The sequence below is a fragment of the Gallinula chloropus genome, assembly GCF_964237585.1.
Source record: "Gallinula chloropus genome assembly, chromosome: 8".
Taxonomy (NCBI): domain Eukaryota; kingdom Metazoa; phylum Chordata; class Aves; order Gruiformes; family Rallidae; genus Gallinula; species Gallinula chloropus.
In genome coordinates this window covers 21,456,659-21,477,344 of record NC_140093.1, presented here as the reverse complement: position 1 = coordinate 21,477,344, position 20,686 = coordinate 21,456,659, and the positions used below count along the sequence as shown (strand labels likewise).

The following is a 20,686-nucleotide window of genomic DNA, read 5'->3' as shown; positions in this document are numbered from 1 at the left end:
GTCCCTGCAGGCGCATTGCTATTGGCAGCCTGGGCTCCCCCCCTGCTCCCACTACAGGGAATTCTGTTCGCTTTCCTTCCAAAGACTCGGCCAGAAGTTTATTAGAATTATTGAAAAGTGCTTAAACGCTCTACTTGCGCCTAAACGCCAGAACGCTCACCCTGACCTGCTGTCATCAACAGGTACATCATCACGCATCCCAGCTACACTACACACAGCTCCGCAACGAGTCCAACAGCAAGTTAGCTGAGAGCATTTACTAGTTTTTAAAAAGTTGGGACAATAATAAGGGGTTATTTTGGGCCGGTGCGTTCGCCTCAGCTTCTCCCAGCCTCACGCTTAGTCCCACAGCCTTGCACCGCAGCCCCAAGCCTCCTCACCCTGGTCCCTGCTCGCCCTCTCCTTCCCTCTGCCGTTTTCCCTCCGGAGCAGGAGGCGAGGACCAGAGAGGGCGGCAGGAGGTTGAGCAAAAACAGGGGGGCAGCGCAGGGAAAGACGGAAGGCAGGAGGGAAAGAACGGGCGCCGCAGCCGGTGGTGGTGGGGCTGGAGCTCTCCCCTCACAGAACGTCTGCCCACGGGCGGCTTTCTCTCCCCGCAGAGGGAACCGCGGCTCTTCCCGCCCCGTGTGCGTCCCCTCTGCAAACCTGAGGGGCCAGCCTCAGGCACCTCGCAGACGGCAAAGCCCGCTCTCCGGCCGTGCCAGCAGTCGTTTTCCTCACAAACTTCCCAGTTTCCCGAACGGCAAATTATCCGCCCGCCCCATTCCCCGCGAGATAGCGTCCTCCCTTCGCTGCGCTTTCTCCAGGCGAGCGCCAGCCTGGCTCCCTCAGGGCCAGCCGGGGGTCGGGACTCCCCCGCCCTTACCTCGCCACCCGGCTGCCTCCCGGATCTTTCCCTCCCCTTCTCCCAGCCCGCTTCCCACGCCCAGCCGGGGGTCACGGCTCCCGACCCCTCTCGCCCACCGCGGCGGTGAGTCAGACCGGCAGCCTCCCCCGACGGCGAGGAGAAAGGGGGTGGGAATCACCGCCGCCTACCCCAGCCCGCCTTTACCTGCGCCGGCAGCGGGAGGGAGAGCGCAGAGCGGCGAGGACCGCTTGCCTCAGCGGCCGGCTCCCAAACCCCGGCGGCTTCCGCGCTAATCCCGCCTTCCTCCCCTTCCCTGCGGTGCCGCAGCGGCTGCAGGGCCAACGGCAGCGGCTGCAGGGCCAACGGCAGCGGCAGCCCGCCCCCGCGGGCCGAAGCGGCTCCGTCTCTATGGCTACTTCCCGCGAGACTTCTTCTTCTTCTTCTCTTTCTCCTCCTCCTCCTCCTTCGTCGTCTTCCTCCCCCTTCCCTCATCTTCCTCCCCGTCCCACCGCCACCTCACGGGCCCTCCCCGACCAGGTGACACGGCCCGTTGGCGTCACCACGCCGCCCGTTAATTAACACCGCTTGAAAACCGCTGCACCCCCTCAGTTTTAACTTAATTTTTTTAATGAGTTGCTTGAGGGTTTGGGTTTTTTTTTTTTTTCCTCCTTTCCCCTTTTTTTTAAACTTTTTCCCTTAAATGACAGCGCCCCTTCACGCCGCCGCTCCGGCCCTACCACCTCTTCCCCCGTCGCTGAGCAACCAAGCGCCGCCCACTGACCTACTTCTAAAATTAACAGGGACCCTTTCCACGCGGGGCGGGGGGGCTGTCCCCACCTTCACCTGAGAGTCTTCCACCCCCCCTTAAAGAAAAAAAAAAAAGATTAAAACCCAAGCGCACCGCTCCCCGAGGCGAGAGACTTGACTTTACTCCTGCGCTATCCCGCCCAGCCCGTCCGCGCAGTAACGGAAAACAAGATGGCGCGGGAGCGGGGCTTTTTTTTTCCCTCCTTTCAAACCGGCGGGAGGCCGGCCCCCTCCCTTCCCAGCATGCCCCGCGCTTTTCTAACGAATTTCGGTTCGAGTTCGCCGTTTGGGCGCCATTTTCGAGTGTGGAAGCTGCTGAGCCGCGGCGGGAGCCTAAGCTGCCCGCGCTGCTGTAACCTATCGTCTTTCTGGAGCCGGACGCCGCTTGTCCTTGAAGGTACCAGCTTGGCGGGCGCTGCGGGGGAGCTCGGCGGGTAGGGTTTCGGGTGGAGGCGCCGGCGGCTCGCCTGAGGGCAGGTGGAGTTGGGGAGGGGGGGGGGGCTTTGCCCGTAGCGAGTGGGGTGACGGAGGCGTCCCTGGGGCTCTTCCCTGGGTGACGGGTGCTGAGGGAAAGGATGGCGGGCTCTGCCCCGCGCTTTATTCTTCCCTTTTTGTCTTCGCCCTGAGTGAGCGGAAAGCGGCGGCAGCTCCTTGCTGCTGGCCTGGGCGGCGGCTGCTCCGCCGAGGGCCCTTCCCGAGGGGTTCGGGGCTGCCCGGCGGTCGCTCGGTTCCCGCTCCGGCGGGGTACGGCGTGTGCTTCCTGGCACGGTGTATCCGTCCTGGCTGGCGTCTGCGGATGGCTGCGAGAAGGGGGGACGAGAGAGGGTCCTCCGCAGCTTGAGAGCGAAAGCCTGAGTTTTCCCGCTGTGCCCTCATGGGGCTCCGGGAACCCCACCTAGGATGGGGCAACACGGGAATACGTTTTGGTAGCACAGAGACCCGCTTTTAATCTGCTTTACCGAGCAGGGACTCTTCTGTAATCACCTCTGCCTGCTCCTTTGATGCTTGAAACGTGAGACACAAATCATCAGAAAGTCCGTAACGCTTTGGAAAGACCGTGACACGAGTGCAGTTAGACTCCTTAGATTAACGGATGGATTGGGAGGGGGAAACACCCCCCCACCCCAAAACAGCCAAAAATTTCACTGACACAGGCTCTCGCTATTAAATGTAACCGGCTGTTGATACGGCAGCCGTTCTGTCCGTCTCTGCCTGTCGTTTTCGCCATCCCCGTGTAACAAAAACAGCACTTGGCAGGAGATTGCCGAGAGATGCTTTTAACAAACACCTTGGAGCTGGGTCGGGGGAGGGGCTGGGCATGAATTTGTTAAATTTCTTAGTATGCGGCAGCTGATTTATCGCGATTTGAAAGCGGAGGTCAAGTAGTTAACGCTTGTTCGTTCTGTTGAAGTGTCGGGGAAGGAGGGGGGAAGGGTTGGTAAGGTAAATAGGTCTATATTGCACAATTCTGTTGGAGCGGAGCAGTTTAGGAAAGAAAAAAAATAAATCTGGTACTTTGAGAGGCTGTAATTGTCGGAGACAGCCATTGCGGAACACTTCTTAACAGGGGCATAGACTCAAATTGCCTTAAGATGAGTTCTTTCTCTCATTTCCCCCCCTCCCCCATTGTCCCAAATGAAGGACTCTCATGAGAGTGTGGGTTGGGGGTAGGTCTGAAAACGTCAAATGATTGGCACCAATTGTAAGATGACTTTCTAACCACGTCAGTTTTTTATCTTGTGAGAAGTAAACTTTCTCATGTCTGTTTTTTTCTGTGAACTAACTTCGCCACTTGCTGCGATTTAAACTTTCATGGCGAGTTTCACTCCTGCAAGTCGTCTTTCCTCTCTCATCGGTTGCTTTCTGTTCGGACTTTGTTGGGAGCTGTGCCTGAGTGCCAGCTGATGGACTTCTGTAATGTTTTGTTCTTGATCGGTAACATCGCGACTAGATTTGAGGTATTTTGGTTTGCTTTCTCCCTTAAACCTTCAGTGCCGGCAGTAGTGATTCTTTTATATTTTGTGAAATGTGTTGATTTAAACCGTTAAGAGTCAAGTTTTTTTACTGTAACTGTGGCAGGTCTTTTCTATGTATAAATATATAGTCAGCATGAACTGTTGAAAGCAAAAATGCGTGTCGGGTCTGAAATGTCTTATGTGAGGAGTGCTTCCAGGAGAGCATAGACATATGGCTACTCAGTTTGTTACTGCGAATGTGTCTTTAACTCTTTTGCCCCCAGCATCACGATTTCTTTCTCTGAGCGTAGTAACTTTGTTGAACATGGCTGGATGAGATTTCAGTAGGTAGATGCCTGCAGTTTCTACAGATTAGGGTTGGTCTGTTGTTTCGAGGGTGGTGTATCTTAAAATACATCGTTATGAGGCTAAGCTTGAAGTTTCGTTTCAAATTTGGCTTTTTATCTTCAAAATACCTACAGTCTTTAGTTGTTAAATTAGTCACACGTCTGGGCAAACATGTAGGTATATTCCTTAGGGGATTGTAGCTCAATGCTGAGATCACGGGGTTTTCTTGTTTATGTTAGCAAAGGAGGTAGATCCCTTCAGTAGTTTGATTGCTTGGAATGAAAGGGGAACAGCCAACAGAGAGGATGCCAAGCAAGAGCACCAAAGCCTCTACAGCAGCCCAACCGAAAGGCAGAGCACTCTTAAACGACTCCTCCAGTGACATGGAAGTGGAAACCGAAGGTGGCAAGCAGCCTAGCGAAGTACCTCCACAAGGTAGGTCTGCATATTGTGGTGGATATTCTGATGGTGTGTGAGATTGATGATAGTCCCAGTTTTAGCAACAAAGTTCTGCTGATTTTGCTAACTTTCTAGATAGGATTTGATCCTTTCCCTTCTAGAAAGGAATATCGAAAGCCTTGACTTGTGGCAAGTTTAAACTGCTTTTAAACTGGTAAAGAAGGGTGTCCAAAGAGTTAAAGGGTTTGGACCAGTGATTTAGTACAAGTGCAAAAGCAATCTGTGGAGTTTCTCCTAATAAAGCCTATTTTCAAGTCCCGATCTGTAGCATTGTGCTTAAGATTGTGATACAACAGCAGGATTTTTCAAATTTGTATGTAGCTAATGGTATGGGATTTCTTGGAACGGAATAAATGTCAAGTTTATTTACTTAACTCTTAAAATGATTTAACTTTCTTTTTTTTTCATGAAGCAGTGTATTTTCTTCAGTTTCTTGAGATGAGGTTCTGCTGAAAATGTCTAGAAAAACAGCAGCATGTGTCTTTCTAGGTAGCCAGAGATGCAATTATTAAAGCAAGGTCTTTGACAAACGGATTAGTATCTTGAAAGCGGTGGCAAAAACTACTGTCTAGGCGAATAAAAAGTTGCTAGTAACTGTTGAAAAGCTGCTTTGCTTACAACTAGCTGATATCCAGGGGGCCAGTTTGTTTTCGTAACAAACTTCCTGTCTTTGCAGAGTAGTTGTGCTGTCATTACAGCTTTCAGAGCATTGTGCAGCGATCCCCAAATCTTGCAGAGTGACTTGTGAGCTCGCTTGAAATGTGGCTTTGCACTTATTAATTAGAAAGACTTTGCCTGTTTCGGATTTGTAGGCTTATTGTGATGGTTGTAGCTATTGTAATTGCAGAGTGTCTATTAAAGTGTGTTAGAATAAAAATTACATAATGAAAGAACATGCCCACTAGTGAATCGATGGGACATCTTGAGTATCTCTCTTTTTAAAGAATTCAGTTCATGGAATGAAGAACTTTAATTCTGTTTAGCTCATTTTAATGACTGCAGGGAAAAGTATAGGTTTGGTTAATCTAAAAATGATGTTTGCTTTTCCAGTTGAACATTTTAAAAGGTGTCTAGTGATTGAGAGCTTATAGTCTCTTTTTCTTTCTGTTTATTTTGGATGGTTTTTAGACAACTCAAATGAGGTGCTTGATAATCAAAGTTTAGAAGAGATTTTGGGGAGCATCCCTCCTCCTCCACTTCCAGCAATGACCAATGAACCTGGTGCTCCTCGTCTCATGATAACCCATATTGTAAACCAGGACTTCAAATCCTATGCAGGGCAGCAAACTTTGGGACCTTTTCATAAGGTATCTTTCTTTTATCTTAAGTATTTTTTAAATGAAGGTAAGACTTGGCTGTGTGTTAGTATTCTTTCCTGTGTTTTCATGTAAGCATACCTCAAAATAACTGAAAAATATTTCAGTTCTAGAATTACTTACACAGTGATATTCTAAATTTTCATTATTGGACAGAAGAGAAAGCAGCCAAGAGCATCTTTCTGATACTGCACAACTTCAATTTATCAGTAAACTGTAAAAACTCCACACTTTTCTCTTTATTTCGTTTACTGGAGAACTTCTAGGGGGTGTGTTTGAAGAATGAGAATATTTTTTAATGCCCACAAGAGACTTACGTGGCTAATCATGAAACTTTGCTTGAGAACATGCTTGCTAAAGGCAGTATCGTTTTGAGTTAACAAGTTAAAATTTAGAAGCTGAGCTGAGTCGAGGTGTGGGGTTTTTTTTCCTAAATAAGTTGCCCTGCTTTACCTTTGGCAGTAAAAACTCAGCTAGCAAATAGTTTGCAGCTTCATGTGCTAGAAATAATTGTGCTTTTACACTGCTCACAGCTGAAATGAGTGATGTACACTAGCCAGGATTTATTTCCCTTTGAATATCACTTTTCCCCCCTTCTGTTGTGCAGCGTTTTTCGTGCATTATTGGGCCAAACGGCAGCGGGAAATCCAATGTCATCGATTCGATGCTTTTTGTGTTCGGGTACCGAGCACAAAAAATCAGATCCAAAAAAATCTCTGTCTTGATCCATAATTCTGACAAACACATGGACATCCAGAGTTGTACTGTGGAAGTCCACTTCCAAAAGATCATTGACAAGGTATGTATGCTTCTACTCTCAACACTGGAGACTTTTTTTTTTTTTCTTTTAAGGTTTGAAAACTTTTTAAATTGGGTTATTTTAATTTCAGCTGGGAAAAAACTTCACAGCACAGCTAATTTACCTTTGGGATGTAAAACATCAATTAGAAGTTAATTACCTTTAAAACTTCTTCTATTGAACACTGCAGTTCTTAAAAGATTCTCTAGTAATATCTTTTATTTTCTGCAAGACTAATATCTGGAAAATATTCGTTTTAGTACATATTTCTAAATTTAAATAATTTTAAGGAGACATCAGTTTAGAATTGGCATCTCTTACCTCAAGTAATAAAACTTCTTTCTGAAATTAACAGGACCCCTACAAATTTAAAAGTCTGTCTGGACATGTTAAATATTCTTTATAATATAAGAATAAGAAATAAAACATATTTAAGCAAAACTTTTCAAACCAATTAAACTATTTTGTGTTACCTAAATTTAGAAAAATATATAATTAATCTGAAACTCTCATTTACACTTTATACACTGTAAGCATGTCTGCAATTTTAAAACAGATTTTTTTCATCAAAAACTCTTGAACCTCACATCTTGCCACCAAATATTTTTGAACCCGATATTTTGTTTGAATGAAATAGAAAAGTGTTGGCAAAATTTAAAAGAAATATATTTTGCTTGCTGCTTCATGTACTGATAAAAGGTTTTGGACCTTTTTGATTTATTGCAATTACAGTACGATGGTTTATTTAAATTTAATTTTTGTGCACATGTTCGAGCTGAAGTATCAACTGCTGAGTGTGGGGTCAGTCAAAATAGTGGGAAATAGTGTACACTGAAATTACAGAATCTGTGTTAATGAAGTGGCAGTGGATACACCCTAGGAAAGAACTGTTTCAAGACAGATTTTTTTTCTCTGATTTAAGACACACACACAAGCAAAAGTACTTATAACAACCAGATTCAATTATTGTTAAATTTATTTCTTTTTTTTTTCCAGTTAGCTTTTAGCTGTTAATGCAAAATCATCTTTATGATCTAAGAAACCTCTGCAGTACTAGATACAAACTTGATTAGGCTCTTGGGGGGTTAATCTGGGAAAGTGGTGTGCTAGTCGAAGTCTTTACAAGCAGCATGCATCAATTTTAACTTTTTAAAGTATATTATCAGCTTTATTTCAGTTGCTGCTTTGTAGGTAAGACTGAGATATCTTTGAAGCTGATGATGTCATATTTGTCACATCTTTAATGTTTTGCTTTTTTATCTTCTACAGTTTCTCTTTAGATCTGCTCAGCTAAAAACTAACTCCTTTCCTAGCACGATAGGAGTTTGAAATGCAAACAGTAATGAAGTCATTCAGTACTTTGTAATCTGAAAATTTAAAGGATGGAATAGCACAGCCACTTTAAATTTGAAGTAGGCCTTTTCCTTTGTGACTTAAAACAGTGGTAAAGAGAATAAATTAAGTATTTTCAAGACAATAGTTTATATTAGAGGTGGGAAAGGCATAATATGGAAGCCCTTCAGTTCAAGTGATTTGGGATATTTTTTGACCAGTTCTTAAGTTTGTGGAGTTTTTTCTTTTTTCTCTTTTTTTTTGATATAGGCAGCTTTAAGACAGTTCCCACTTCTAGACCCAGAGTGCAGTTGACTGATAAACTGAACATGAGAAAGCTTAGGTGTTTAATTACGAAATATGACAGAAACCTGTGATACAGTGATTGTTTTTCTGGCTTTGTTTTTCCTCAAAACAGGAAGGAGATGATTACGAAGTCATTCCCAAAAGCAATTTTTATGTATCTAGAACTGCTTATAGAGATAATTCTTCTGTCTACCACATCAATGGAAAGAAATCAACATTCAAAGATGTTGGTATTCTTCTTCGAAGCCATGGAATTGATCTGGACCATAACAGGTTCTTAATTTTACAGGTTGGTGTATGAATAAAAGCAATTTTAAGTAAAGCTACATTTCCAGTTACAGTTAAAAAATATTGTCTAGGTTTTAAGTCTTGTATCTGAGGCCTTAAAGTACTCTAGCAGCACATCATGGTTTGCATGCTCTGATAAAGATGCGAATCATTATTTGCTGCTTTAGAAATTTAAGGAAGAGAAGCAATTGAGTATACTAATATGACTTTTTTCTGTTAATACATTTGTTCCTGACATGTGGATGAATAGAAGAGTTGTCATACTTGTTCCGCCCTAGCAGCACGTAAATATTGGTGTAGTAAAATAAACCTTAAACCCCAATATTATTGTGCTGCTTAAGCGTGGCAGAGATTCAGCAACTTGTTTATACTTTAATACTGGTGCACTTTTATCTAAATCCTAATGATTCTACTGTTAAGTTTTCTACAGCTCTCATATATAGATGTGGTTTTACTGGAGAAGTATATATAAAAATTAACTGTGCATAAAAATTGAGTGCAAGGAAAAAAAACACATGAAGTGTATTTTATGTTTACACTTGTTTAACAACTGCTGAGGACTCAAGAAATGGCAGGTTTATAGCCAATACAAGCTCTGTTTTTTTTTAAATTCTACAATTTACAACCCATACTGTTAAAAGAATCATAGAATTTGTCAATACAATATCATTTAAATTCTTGTTTGACCTTAAAGTTATAGGGCTTGCTGGCATCTGTTTGCTCTTTAAAAAAACAGGCCAAGGGGAACCATGGTGGCTTTTTTCTGTTTTTTTTAATAATAATGGAGAATTTTGCTAAGTGCCAAAAAATAACTTGAAACGTAAATGGAGTTAATGTACTTGGTGGGGCTATTTGCATATTAATTCCACAGAATAATGCAATTACCTGCCATTATTTCACTACCATTGCTAAAAGTCCCAAATATACTTTGAAGGATCATGGCTTAGAAAATGAGTGAGCAGTGAGAGCCTCCCAAGGACTGACTGTTTTCAATAGACTTTATTTTAGGTGTCTTTCTGTCAAAGGAGCTTCCAGTTCCCCTCTAAAAAAAAAAAAGAAAAAGAAAATTCTAGATAGGTCGCTGTGCTTGCTTCACTTCCTCAAGCATTTTCGTGCAGTCCTTTTTTACAGTTACACCCACAAAAAGAGGATATATCTGTCTTGAAGTCTCCATGCCAGTTAATTATTCCCTTCAACACTTTATCCTGTGTTTTCTCAAGATGCAGTGTGAAGTACCTCCAACAAAGCAATTGTAATATATACATTTTTTTTTTCTCTGTACAGTTGTTCTTAAGTATCATTTTAGTAGAATTTCTAAAAGGGAGAGAATGAAAAGCCAAAGGTTAAGCTAGGTAGAAATCATTATGCAGAGATACGTGAAGCCTACTAACAGCATGAAGTTTTACCACTGGAAGGAGGGGAAAGGAACACTTGGGAAAGGAGTACTGCTAAGCTTTTTACATTTATTTTTCTCCTACTGATGTGATTTTTCTTCTCCCATTAATTGTTTCCCAGGAAGTTATCTATGAGAACATTCCTTTTCCTTAGTTCTTGAGCTTCATGCTTTCCACCTGTACAGTGGAAGTAAGGTGGAGGTGTATCCAATATTAAGGCATAAAGCAATGGTTTACACCATTATTTATTTCCCTTTCGTTCCACTGCACACTCTGGGTAATGTATCACTGTGAACAGCAGAGGAAGCTGTAATGAGATTGTCTGTATTGAGTCTTTCTGACTGAAACAAGGTCCTTTCTCTTTGCACATGAGGTTTTTACACCTTTTTAAAGTGAAATCTACTGATTTGGCGACTCAGTTGAGCACTTGACAGCAGAACTTCAAAACCTTCATTCCAAAAATTACAGGTCAAATGAGACTGTATCAGAAGGCTGTGACAATAGTTCCCACCTTCAGGGTTGCCTTTTTCCCCCTAATATTTTTCAAATTAAGTTATTTAAGATTAGAGGGATAAGTAACAGGTTTATTGAGCTTTTGCTCTAATGTTGTTAACTGCCAAACTAATATAGGCTGCCCTGAGTTTAAGTTGGTATCAAGTCAGAGTAATTTCTCATTTAAAATGTTATAGATTTTTTTTTTCTGTCAACTGGGTGTAATTAAATATTTTACTTGTAACATAGATTTTGGGCAAAAATGCTAATTAAGGACTATCAAATGCAGGTTTTGGTGTGTGACAGAATATTCCCTGGCTAATACTAAAGAATAACATAACATCCTATATGTAGTAACAAAGCCTTTAGATACTTGATTATTTCTTGCTAGCATATTTAGCATTATTTAGTGGAAAACAGTTGCTTTTCAGAAGACTGCTTCATTTTTTTCCTTCCCAGTTCACCCCCCTGTTTTGCAGCCTTTCTGAACAGCAGATTTTGGTGCCTTTTAGGATAAAATTTTAAAGTTTAAGCCAGACTGAATTATATTAAAGCTGGGTAGGGTGTGATATGGGTGCTTCTGCTGATGCTAAACTAAAAATCAAACTACTGCTGACTTCTGTGAGTAACATCACAAAAAAGACTTGTGGAAAAACAGAATATGTAAGACTGAGTAGTTCTGGAAGTGTTACAAATCCTGTGCCTGAACTAGCTAACTGAAAAAAAAACTTGTTTAAAAAATGGCTTTAGCTACCCTGGGATATTGCCAGTGTTTAAATGGAGTTTGTTACTTTTGTGATCCTTAAGTTCTCACACTATATATCTAATATTTTTAATAAATTGGTGTGTTTTTTAGTACTTTAGGAAGAGAGAACTGTTCAGGGCAGTTTTAATGACCTTCCCACAGCCTGAAACTGCAATGTGAAAAGATTCATCTTGTCACTTAGAAGAATAAAAAGCGTATGCTGAGCACTGTGGTACATCTAGCATCTTGCTGCTATTTTTCTAATTTGCACATCTAATGCCCCAGCTTTGGGAACTTGCATTTCTGTACAGAACAACAAATAAAATCACTTAGCTTTTCTCAAAGCCTTGGAACATCAGAGTGTATGTCCAGAAAACTTGTGTGGGTTCTGTGCCCTGGTCCAGCTGAGCAGAACTCAGAAGGTAAGTGTGTTTGCTGTTGCTCAATAGTGCCTCCTCTGAACAGGCTAACCTTGAGGCCAGAAAAGGTGTCTCAGCTGCTTTTTATCCTGGCTGGTTTACCTCTAAGGAATTATTAAATAAATGTGGAGCACTTGAAGAAATGTCAGGTCTGGATGTTGCAGGGCAGGCATGTCTGGGGAGCAAAGCAGGCTGGCTGTGGACAGTAACCGTTAACGCCTGCTGGCTTTGGCTTTGCAGTCTTTCAAGGTAAGAGAAGGATACAACATACAGGGTGTTTAAAAGGGAAGTGGGGTTTCACAGGTAACCCCCATGCAGTGATTTTGCAAGTGAGTATGGTAGAAATGGTAATAAAGGGCATAAGACTTTGAATTCATTCTATGCTAAAAGATAGTATCATGGGAGCAGATTTTGGTGAGCTTCGTTCAGTTTACTGTAGAAGCTATTTTTTTCCAAACAGATTGAGACTTAAGAAAATTTTCTACTACTTAGAGTAGTATTTCACATAAAGGTGTTAGATATTCTCATGTAATCTTAAGCAAGTATAAACAACTACAGGGATTTTATATTTATGTATTTTTGTAACTGATTGGAATGACATTTTGCAATGTACTAAATCTTGCCCTATGGCAAGATTTTGTTACCAGAAAGGAAGTTTAGTGAAGTTATTCACCTGCTGCTTTATGGGAATAATGAAGGAGTCTCTCTTCCAGTGCACTAGAGGAAATGAGGGAGAACAGATTTTCTTCTTGCTTTGAGATAAGCCAGAAGTTCCCAATTGTTGAGGTCTGCTTTCCTAATGAGGCACACCAACATTTGAGCTAAAGCACAGAGTGGAGCACGAGCTGAAAAGCTCTACTGGGATTATAAATGGAGATCTATGTTGCCAGCATTGGTGGTGAAGAGAGGTTTGTTCTAGAAAGGTCAAGGACAGCTGAGTTGAACTGGTAGGAAGAATTAAAGCAATATAATTAAGTAAAACCGTATCCTTTGACTAAAATATTCTGTAAAAATAGAAACCTCACACTCATCATAGAGTACAGAATCAATGTCACTGTTTAAATATTATACTTTATGCTGAAGTGAATACAGAGCAGCATAAGCTTTGCTTGTATGTATCTGCAGGTTGAGAATGAATTCTCTGTCAGAAAACGTAGGTTGGCAATTCATGACTCTTATTTTACAAATTCAGTGTAACTGTGTAATCAATGCTTATTCAGTTTTCTTCAGGGAAAAAGGGCATGTGGAAAAGAGGATCTCTGGGGGCAGAGTGATCAATTAAATATTTAAAATCGGAATGTACCAATAATCTTAAAACAAACTTTGTAGGTTGACTTAGACAATCACTTAGATTCCAAAGTGACTCTAGATTTGCCACTCTATTTGTATTCTTGTAATAAATAGAAGAATGTCCTTAAGAAAGCTTCTAAAATTAGGCAGATGTGCAAACAGCTTGACAAAGGCTACTTTTAAATTATTTCCAGAATGCAGAATAGTAGTTTTGTGCAACCAACTGAATGTTGTATAACAGGCTGATTCTAGGATTCCCCTCATCTTTGGATAGTAGTGGCCTTGTAGATTTGTGTCTACACATTTATTGCTTTGCTTCATTTCCCATCTAGCTTATAACACTGCTCTTGCAGGGTGGAGCATGAAATTAAGTATTTGATATTTTTGCCCCTCTTCTGTATATTTGCCACGTGGTAAAATGAAGGGATGAGATAGGATTGCAAGTGTTAAGTTACAGCAGCAATAATATGAATTAAGAAAACAACCCCACACAAACCAAAACAACTTATGTGGCTTAAAACAAGAGCTATATTAGTCATATTTCCAGGAGAAGAATAGGGTTACAGGCATATTGGCTATCCATGTTCTTTGCTTTCAGGACCCACATGTGTAGAATTCAATTTCATAGTCAAAACTGTACATGAAGTGTGGCCACACAGTCAAAAGAAAGTCAAACTGAAGTTGCTGCAATGGAAAATTGAAGATACCCAACTTTAACGCTGTTTTCTGTTCCTTACTGTGCTCCTGCTTAAAAAGTCAGAGCTGCTATTGTGGTAGAGTAAAAAAAGGTGAAGTGTGAGCACTGTCATTCTAGTGCAGTGTAAGAAAAACTGAGAGACGCATTGAGAACAGCAGAGGTAGTGTCCAGGGAAATGGAAAGGCTTCTCCCATTGCTGCCTAATGGCTCACAGAGGATAGAAACCACTTTGGGTGTTTTAACATTATTGTGAAATTGATTATACAAAACATTCAGGGGAAAAAAACCTTTGTGAGGCAACTCGTGTCAGATGCAGAAGTGAAGAATTCTCTAATTTCTAAACTAGCACTTACTAAGTGAGATGCTGGGTTGATGGTCGTTACTACTTTCTCTCAATTTCACTTCTAATGGACTTTTGAAGCAGGTCTGTCAAACAGGCAGAAATGGAGCTGCAGCAAAGAGCCTGAACCTTATTAGCAGGACTTTGTTATTAGTGCTAGTTCTAATGTTGGTGTTCAGAAATAGGGTAGAACACAAGACTGAGGATGGAAAACCAAGGGTTTCTCACATTTAGTTTTGGATGTTCTCTCTATTATATCTCTGTAGAAAGAACAGATTTCTAGTAGATATTCTAAGTGATCTAGTGTGGTTTATCCATCAAGCAAATGCTCAGTGCTACTGGTTTCATCCTCCATTGCTCTTCCTTATGCTGGTGATGCTAAGAAGTTGTGCCTGCTGTATTTTCAGCACTTGTAGCTGGTGAAATACTTGCAAAATCTCTTGTCCATGTTCATGTTCCCCTTGATTTGGGAGAAACATGTCATCATTTAAAAGAAACTGAAGTATAGCAGTGCTCTATAAAGTGAGACAAAAGGTTCTAAGCTGTACTACTGTTAGATGGTTTGCCTTTTGCCAGATCAGTGCTGTCTAGTTTTCCATATTAAAAACTTTTAAAAAAATTGAAATTTGGTTATAATTTGCATTGATCAAGATTGATTTGCTTCACTGGGACAAACAGTAACAGATTTTTCCCTATGGGCTACTGTAGTCCTCTGCAAAAATTTGGTGGCTGCTTTCTGTGTCCTGGGAGTGCTGTCTGCACCTCAACTATTGGTTTCAGTTCAGTGTGTAAAGGACAAGCAGGTTGATCACCTGCTGCATATAAAGAAAACTCTATTGTTTTGGACTTGAGGGTGGTATGAATTTTTCTAATGCTCATGCTTAAACCTTTTTAATCTAAAATTCAATGTGTTTACAAGAAATTAATACATGTATATCACTGTAATCCCGTGATGCTTGACAGTTAAATGGAAGGGTGTTCTGTCTCCGTTTACGTATCCCTTAAATAAAACAATTTTGTAATACTATGAAGCTGCAAGCTGTATTTCATTTAGTCACTTAATTCACTGAGCAAATTGAATATGGGTATTAATATTAACAGCATTAAGGTGTTACAAGATTATTGTAATTGTGCTGGAATAGGTGTGCTATATAGCCTGCTGGTACCCATCCATCACTCAAAGATTTTGGACTCTGAACATTGATTTAGCATTGAAAAATAGCATGTTATTAAAAGTGTGCTGCCATTACAGTAGAACTAACAAAATCTGAATTTTAAAAATCTGTGATTGCCTTAAAAATACCAAATTTTATAGCCACAGTCTTGATATCTAAATGTTTGCAATGGTTTAATGTAATTCTGAAAAAAGTTACCTGTCTTGACCATAAACCCAGCCACCAGCTTTCTTCCTGGTCAAGTAGCCCTTCTGTTCCGGGGCAGGGATGAGTAACTGGACAGGGCCCAGGAGCCAGGCTCACTTTACTTTTCACTGTTCCAGATGCTGGTGGCAAAAGAGTTCTGAAATGATGCTGTTGTCTTGTATTGATGCAGAGCCACAGGAAGGGATATGTGGCATCTAGGTGTGAAGGGGTCAGTCCAAATGGTGAAACTTCAGGAAAACATCCATGAGATGCTCCCAGTTTGCAGTAGGCTTCCTTTGTACAACTGGAAGTGAGGAGGCTTTCCTCCTGCCCAGCACTGCAACAGTGGAGGAATTGTAACCAAAAAAAAGTTCTATAAAGGATTTGTCTAATTTGTTAGTATTGACAAGTCTGGATCAAAGTGATAAAGTATGCTGAAGGGTTCCACAAAGGGTTTGGAAGATTCCTTGTGATGTCCTTGCAACAGTTAAAGTGGGAAACTTGGAGAAAGAGGCCCTCGGGGGCTCTGAGGTGATGCCTCACTGAGTTCTCCAGCTGCATGTAAAAACACATCAGGCTCTTCCAATAGCTGGTATTGCATCTTGCAGGCACTATTTTCTCTCCCCCCATTCCTCATCAGCTAAACCAGATGCAAATTTCAGTTGGGTTAGTCATCATGTTACTCCCCACTCTTGAATAAAGTTGATGAGCTCCTACCAAAAACCCCTCCAAACAGTGAACCACAACAACTGCAGCAGCAAATTCCCCTCAGAAACCACCCAGACTGCCCTCTGCTCGGCCCCGCAGGCTGCAGTGTGTTTCCAGCTACTGGGTTTGGAGCTTCAAAAGGAGTTCCCTTGTTAGGCTGGGTTTTAACGTGCCCACGCTCCGCTTTCTTCAAAAGTGGTCTTGGTGTGTGGGTTTGTGCCGAAGACCTTGGGCTACATTTGCATGATCCTGTACTGCTTAACAAACAGGACTAACTTTTTTAAAGCTTTAGACTTAAGACACCAAAAATTGCAAACCCAAAATCCTAGACAATGGTGTTTATCTACTCGCTGCCTCTGTTGTTCTGTGGAACACTAACGAAGTTGATCTGCAGATGTTGCATTGACAGTTGACAGGTCAGTGTGTTGCAAACCACTCTTCTGAAACTCTTGCTGCTCACGAATGTGCTCTGGGAAGTGGCAGTGGAGTGTGGCTACCTCAGCTGCCTGCCTTGCTAGAGGTAAGCTAGCCCCAGTAAGAATTTTAGTCTTAATGCAAGTAGGAGGGCGTGTTCACAGCAGAGACAGACTTTTGATGAGTTCTCTCTTCAATAAATGTCGTAGGTTAACTGTGCAGTGTTCCTGAACTGCTCCTAGGATGCCAGTGGTCTGCTGAAGCATGCAGAACTCAAAATAGTCCCTTGAGGCAACAGCCTCCTAACGTGAAGCAGTGATAGATGCCCATGATGTTGCCTCTTCTCTCTGCTTAGTTGACACCTTTATGGGTGTCCACCTATGGCAACCTCAGGGGCTTGCACACAGCAGGCATTGCACAGCCAGGCTATCCTGGCTGGTGTGTTTGTGCTGCTGCTTCACCCTCTTGTCTCCCCAACCAAGTTCTCCATGTCTAATGCTTTTATTACAAGCACCTCTTACGTAGGGTATTGAAGACAGTTAGAATTTACTTGCTCTAAAGTTTTTGTTCTTGCACACAATAGAAATTCAAATTGATAAAGTATCTGAAGCATCACAGCACTGCAATAATTCACCTGGGGAGTTTGACTATTCAAAGCAAGGTGGAATCTCCAGCTTCCAAACTCCTTCAGGTTACCCCTCACATCTCCCTACAGGAAACAGCTTCCAAATGAGAGTGGTTCTTGCCCTTTCAGGCAGGGATTCTTGTTACTTGTCACAACAGTTGGTTAATGTTACTGCTTAGAAATTTCTCCACAGATAGACTTGTGTTTTATAGGAGAATGCACCCAGGATTGTTCTCTGGTAACCAAGCTGAGACGTTGTGTAGGAGCTATTCCTTAGGTGTGTGTTTGTTACATTACTAGTGGTGTGCCAGCATCCCAATGGTAACTTCAGCCTGATGTAGAAGACCTGTTGCATGATGTGGAACCTGGAATTGGGTCTGTAACTCTGTTTAGAGCCCTTGCACTGTGTGTAGAGCCTTCCCTGAATGCTCGGTGGATACCTGGTGGCTTTTCACAGAGCGATCACTTCTGTGGCTCTTCCATTCTGTGTTGGTGGTCTGGCAGTGTCACTGATGGCTCGCTGTTGACATCCATTTTGTTTGTCTTCTCAACTAAACAGAGGATTTACTATTTCTTCCTTATTCCCCTGCCCTCCTTGCTCCCTCTCCTCTTGTGAATTCATGCCTGTGAGCCAGAGGAAGGTAACTGAGGGAGACAGCTCAAGAGGTTTCCTGGTGATCTGTTCTGAGACCCCTTAGATGTCGGTGTGATGGCTGTTAAGTGTGCCCAAGCATATTTTCTTCTTCTCAACAAATGTCTGCCTGCTGCTGCCTTAGTTTCAGTTTCAGAAAGGCTTGTCCGTGTTTCAGAAGATCTGGTACTAGAGAAATGAGCATGTTGGTATTTTATATATATGTAATTTTTACATAATTCCAGCAATGGATCAAGTAATAAGCACAGTTAGAGAGTCAGGGAGCACGTTGGCTGGCAGGTTTTAACAGAATGCAGTGTGGTTAAAAACGTGTTTTTCTACTGTCAGTCATTGGCTACTTGCAGAAAGAGCAGGTACAACTTTTACAGTCTCTTTTATCAATTAAAGTAGATGGAAACCTTTCTGTTTCTTAATATTTTAATTATAGGAGTGGGACAAACAGATTTCTTAGTATATTAACTTGCTAAATAATAATACTCAATACATTAAATAATAATACTTAATGCACTTGTCATACAGTTGTTATCTATACACTCTAAATGTTTTCTTTTTTACCCTTGATAAGAATCTGAGAATTTAAGTAGGTAAGGCAGAGTATAGTTGTAAAATGCTTGCCTGTGGTGAAGCAGAGGAGTTGTGCACAAAACCTGGTGATAACCACCCTGACGGCTTCAACTCCTGTCTGTTACCTTCTCAACCTGACTCTGTTCACTTCACCTTTTCAAAATGTTTCCGTATGCCTGGCCTGAACTGAAGTTATCAGGAATTCCTTAGCCATGTTGGAGTTACTTTCCATTACGCTGGTGAGTGATGGAGAACGCTCACAGCAACGTTAATCATCTTACTTGGTTAATTATACAAAGCTGGATCATAAAGACAGTTGACATATTCCTTGATTGTCCTTAATTCCTCTGCTTGTGTTAAATCTAGGGTAGTTTTGTGGTTTACAGCAGCATCTGAGGGATACACATACTATAAAATATTAAAAGAATAAACAAATATAAGCATTATATGTAAATATATGGATTATATATAAATTTTTAGGTTGCTCAGCATTTGAATTCAGTATCTTTTCTGGGATTGTTTTTTCTTGGATGCAAACAGAGGAAATGCTTTAATAAAAGAAGAAATGAAATAGAGACCTGTGAGTTTCACAGAGATTTAGGAGGTTGCCCAGTTTCCTGCCCATGAGCAGCATCTTGCTGATGGGGTTTTTGGTAGAGAAATCCTTTTGTGGCAAGAAGCAAATGTGTAATAGGAATTTTACATAATACAACTGCAGTTATTAGAAAATTAATTGTTTGTCTTCTGGGTTTGCTTAAGAAATAAAAATAAGTTGGATTGGTTTTAGGGGTTTTTTTGGCTTTTTTTTTGTTTTTTTTTTCTTTTCAAACCTGCTGGTGCTCTTTAGGAACAGTATTTATTGGAAATTAAAAGCTGAGATGCATTTAACCTCCAGGATTTTAAATTAAATAAAGCAACCCTCTGCCTCTCTTCACTGCAGCAAGGGAATTACTTGCAGGACAGACTTACCTTAATAAATACTAGCTTTTGCTTTGCAAAACCTCCCTTTTGCAGTCTCCTCAGGCAGAGGGATTTACTGATGAGCAGAAGAGCGTGGGGCCACTAGATGTCATTGTGTACTGCGCCCGAGGAGTGGGACCGCCCCTGCAAACGGTTCTCATCACTCCTGCGTCCTTAGTGGTGCTGGTCGGGTTTCCAGCGCTCGCCTAGCAGTCCTGCTGTGCCTGTCCTGGTTCTCCATCACTAGCCTTAACCAGCCCCCCTTCTCCATCATCTTGAGTTCTTACTCACCTGTTCTGTTGTAAGGACTGAGCAGTTAGCTCAAGCTTAACAAGCATTTTGCTTTGGGTTTAAATTGCAGTTCTAAAACTAAATTAAAAACTTTATTCTGGCTTATTTCATATGTTTAAAAATCAGTCACCAGGGATGATCCTGGTGTTCTGCAGTGTTGCTGATCTTTGTATGAATGTGTTGGTTTTTGTCATGTACCTAACTCCAGGTTTCTCCAGAGTAAGTAGTTTCTACTCTGTGTTGTCTTTATTGAATTTTTGCAGCATTTATCCCATCTATTCCTGCTCCAGATGCTATTTTAATGTGTATATTCCATTTAATGTCTTCACCTTCTGGTGTACGACCATGTCATTTACAATATGATCTGTATTTTGGATGATTTTGTGCCACTCTGCCCTGAGCATAAAACGTGGATAGGAGAGTGTTTGTTGTTGGCTGATTGCATCAGTGAAATAAACAACCCTTGTCATTGTGTCACTTTAATCTTTTCCTAATTCTTATTTTAAGATCAAATTATTGTTACTGTTCAGCTTAATAATTTTCATGTTGTACATAAAGGAAAATGCTTAAAGAATGTTTTTGTTTTCCCAACAAGGAAGTCTCAGTTGTAGGAGCTACAAGTCCTGTTCATCCATCAGACTGATTTTATGGACCTTCTGTTTCCTAAGGAGAACCCTCCAGGGACTTCAACTAAGCTACCTTAAGGCTCTTGGGTGCTACATGACCTAGAGGGAGGGCATGCTTTACTGCCCTCTTCCTTTTTTAGGTTGGGGACGTACATCTTGAGCCTTTAGAGAAATGAAGCAGTGCTTAGAGTTGAATGTTGGCTTCAGAAGAGATGCTGGATTTCATGCACATCACCTCTGTGCGCTCCTTGGAGGAAATGTCCATTCATCTTAATCTTTGTTTTCCCAAGTGCATTGCTACTCTGAATAGTCACTCCTGATTACTGCATTAATTATTCTTTTCTTATAATGCTAGAATATGGTCCCATACCGACATTCCACTTGGGTTCTTTCAGAATACCAACTCTTTCCCCCCAAAAACCCCCACATTAAGAAAAAAAACCCATGGAGCTTTTCTTTCCCAAGGGGGAGGTGGAGCAGATCGCGATGATGAAGCCGAAAGGCCAGACGGAGCACGACGAAGGGATGCTCGAGTACTTGGAAGACTTAATAGGATCCGCGCGACTGAAAGAGCCCATCCAGACTCTGTGCCGCAGAGTTGAGATTTTAAATGAGCAGAGGGGAGAAAAGGTGAGCCTCAGAAAGTTCTGT

At 41.7% G+C, this 20,686-nt stretch overlaps 1 protein-coding gene across 1 annotated transcript in view; it reads left to right on the top strand.

The window, feature by feature from the left end:
* Nucleotides 1-4,235: 4,235 nt before the first annotated feature.
* SMC4 (structural maintenance of chromosomes 4) overlaps nt 4,236-20,686 on the top strand; it is a gene marked incomplete at its 5' end in the record, with an annotated part of 35,979 nt that continues 19,528 nt past the window's right edge. The window contains 5 exons of the mRNA XM_084267538.1: nt 4,236-4,392; nt 5,545-5,723; nt 6,340-6,531; nt 8,282-8,458; nt 20,501-20,665. Coding sequence (XP_084123664.1) covers nt 4,236-4,392; nt 5,545-5,723; nt 6,340-6,531; nt 8,282-8,458; nt 20,501-20,665 — 870 coding nt within the window. The remainder of the gene's footprint in view (nt 4,393-5,544; nt 5,724-6,339; nt 6,532-8,281; nt 8,459-20,500; nt 20,666-20,686) is intronic.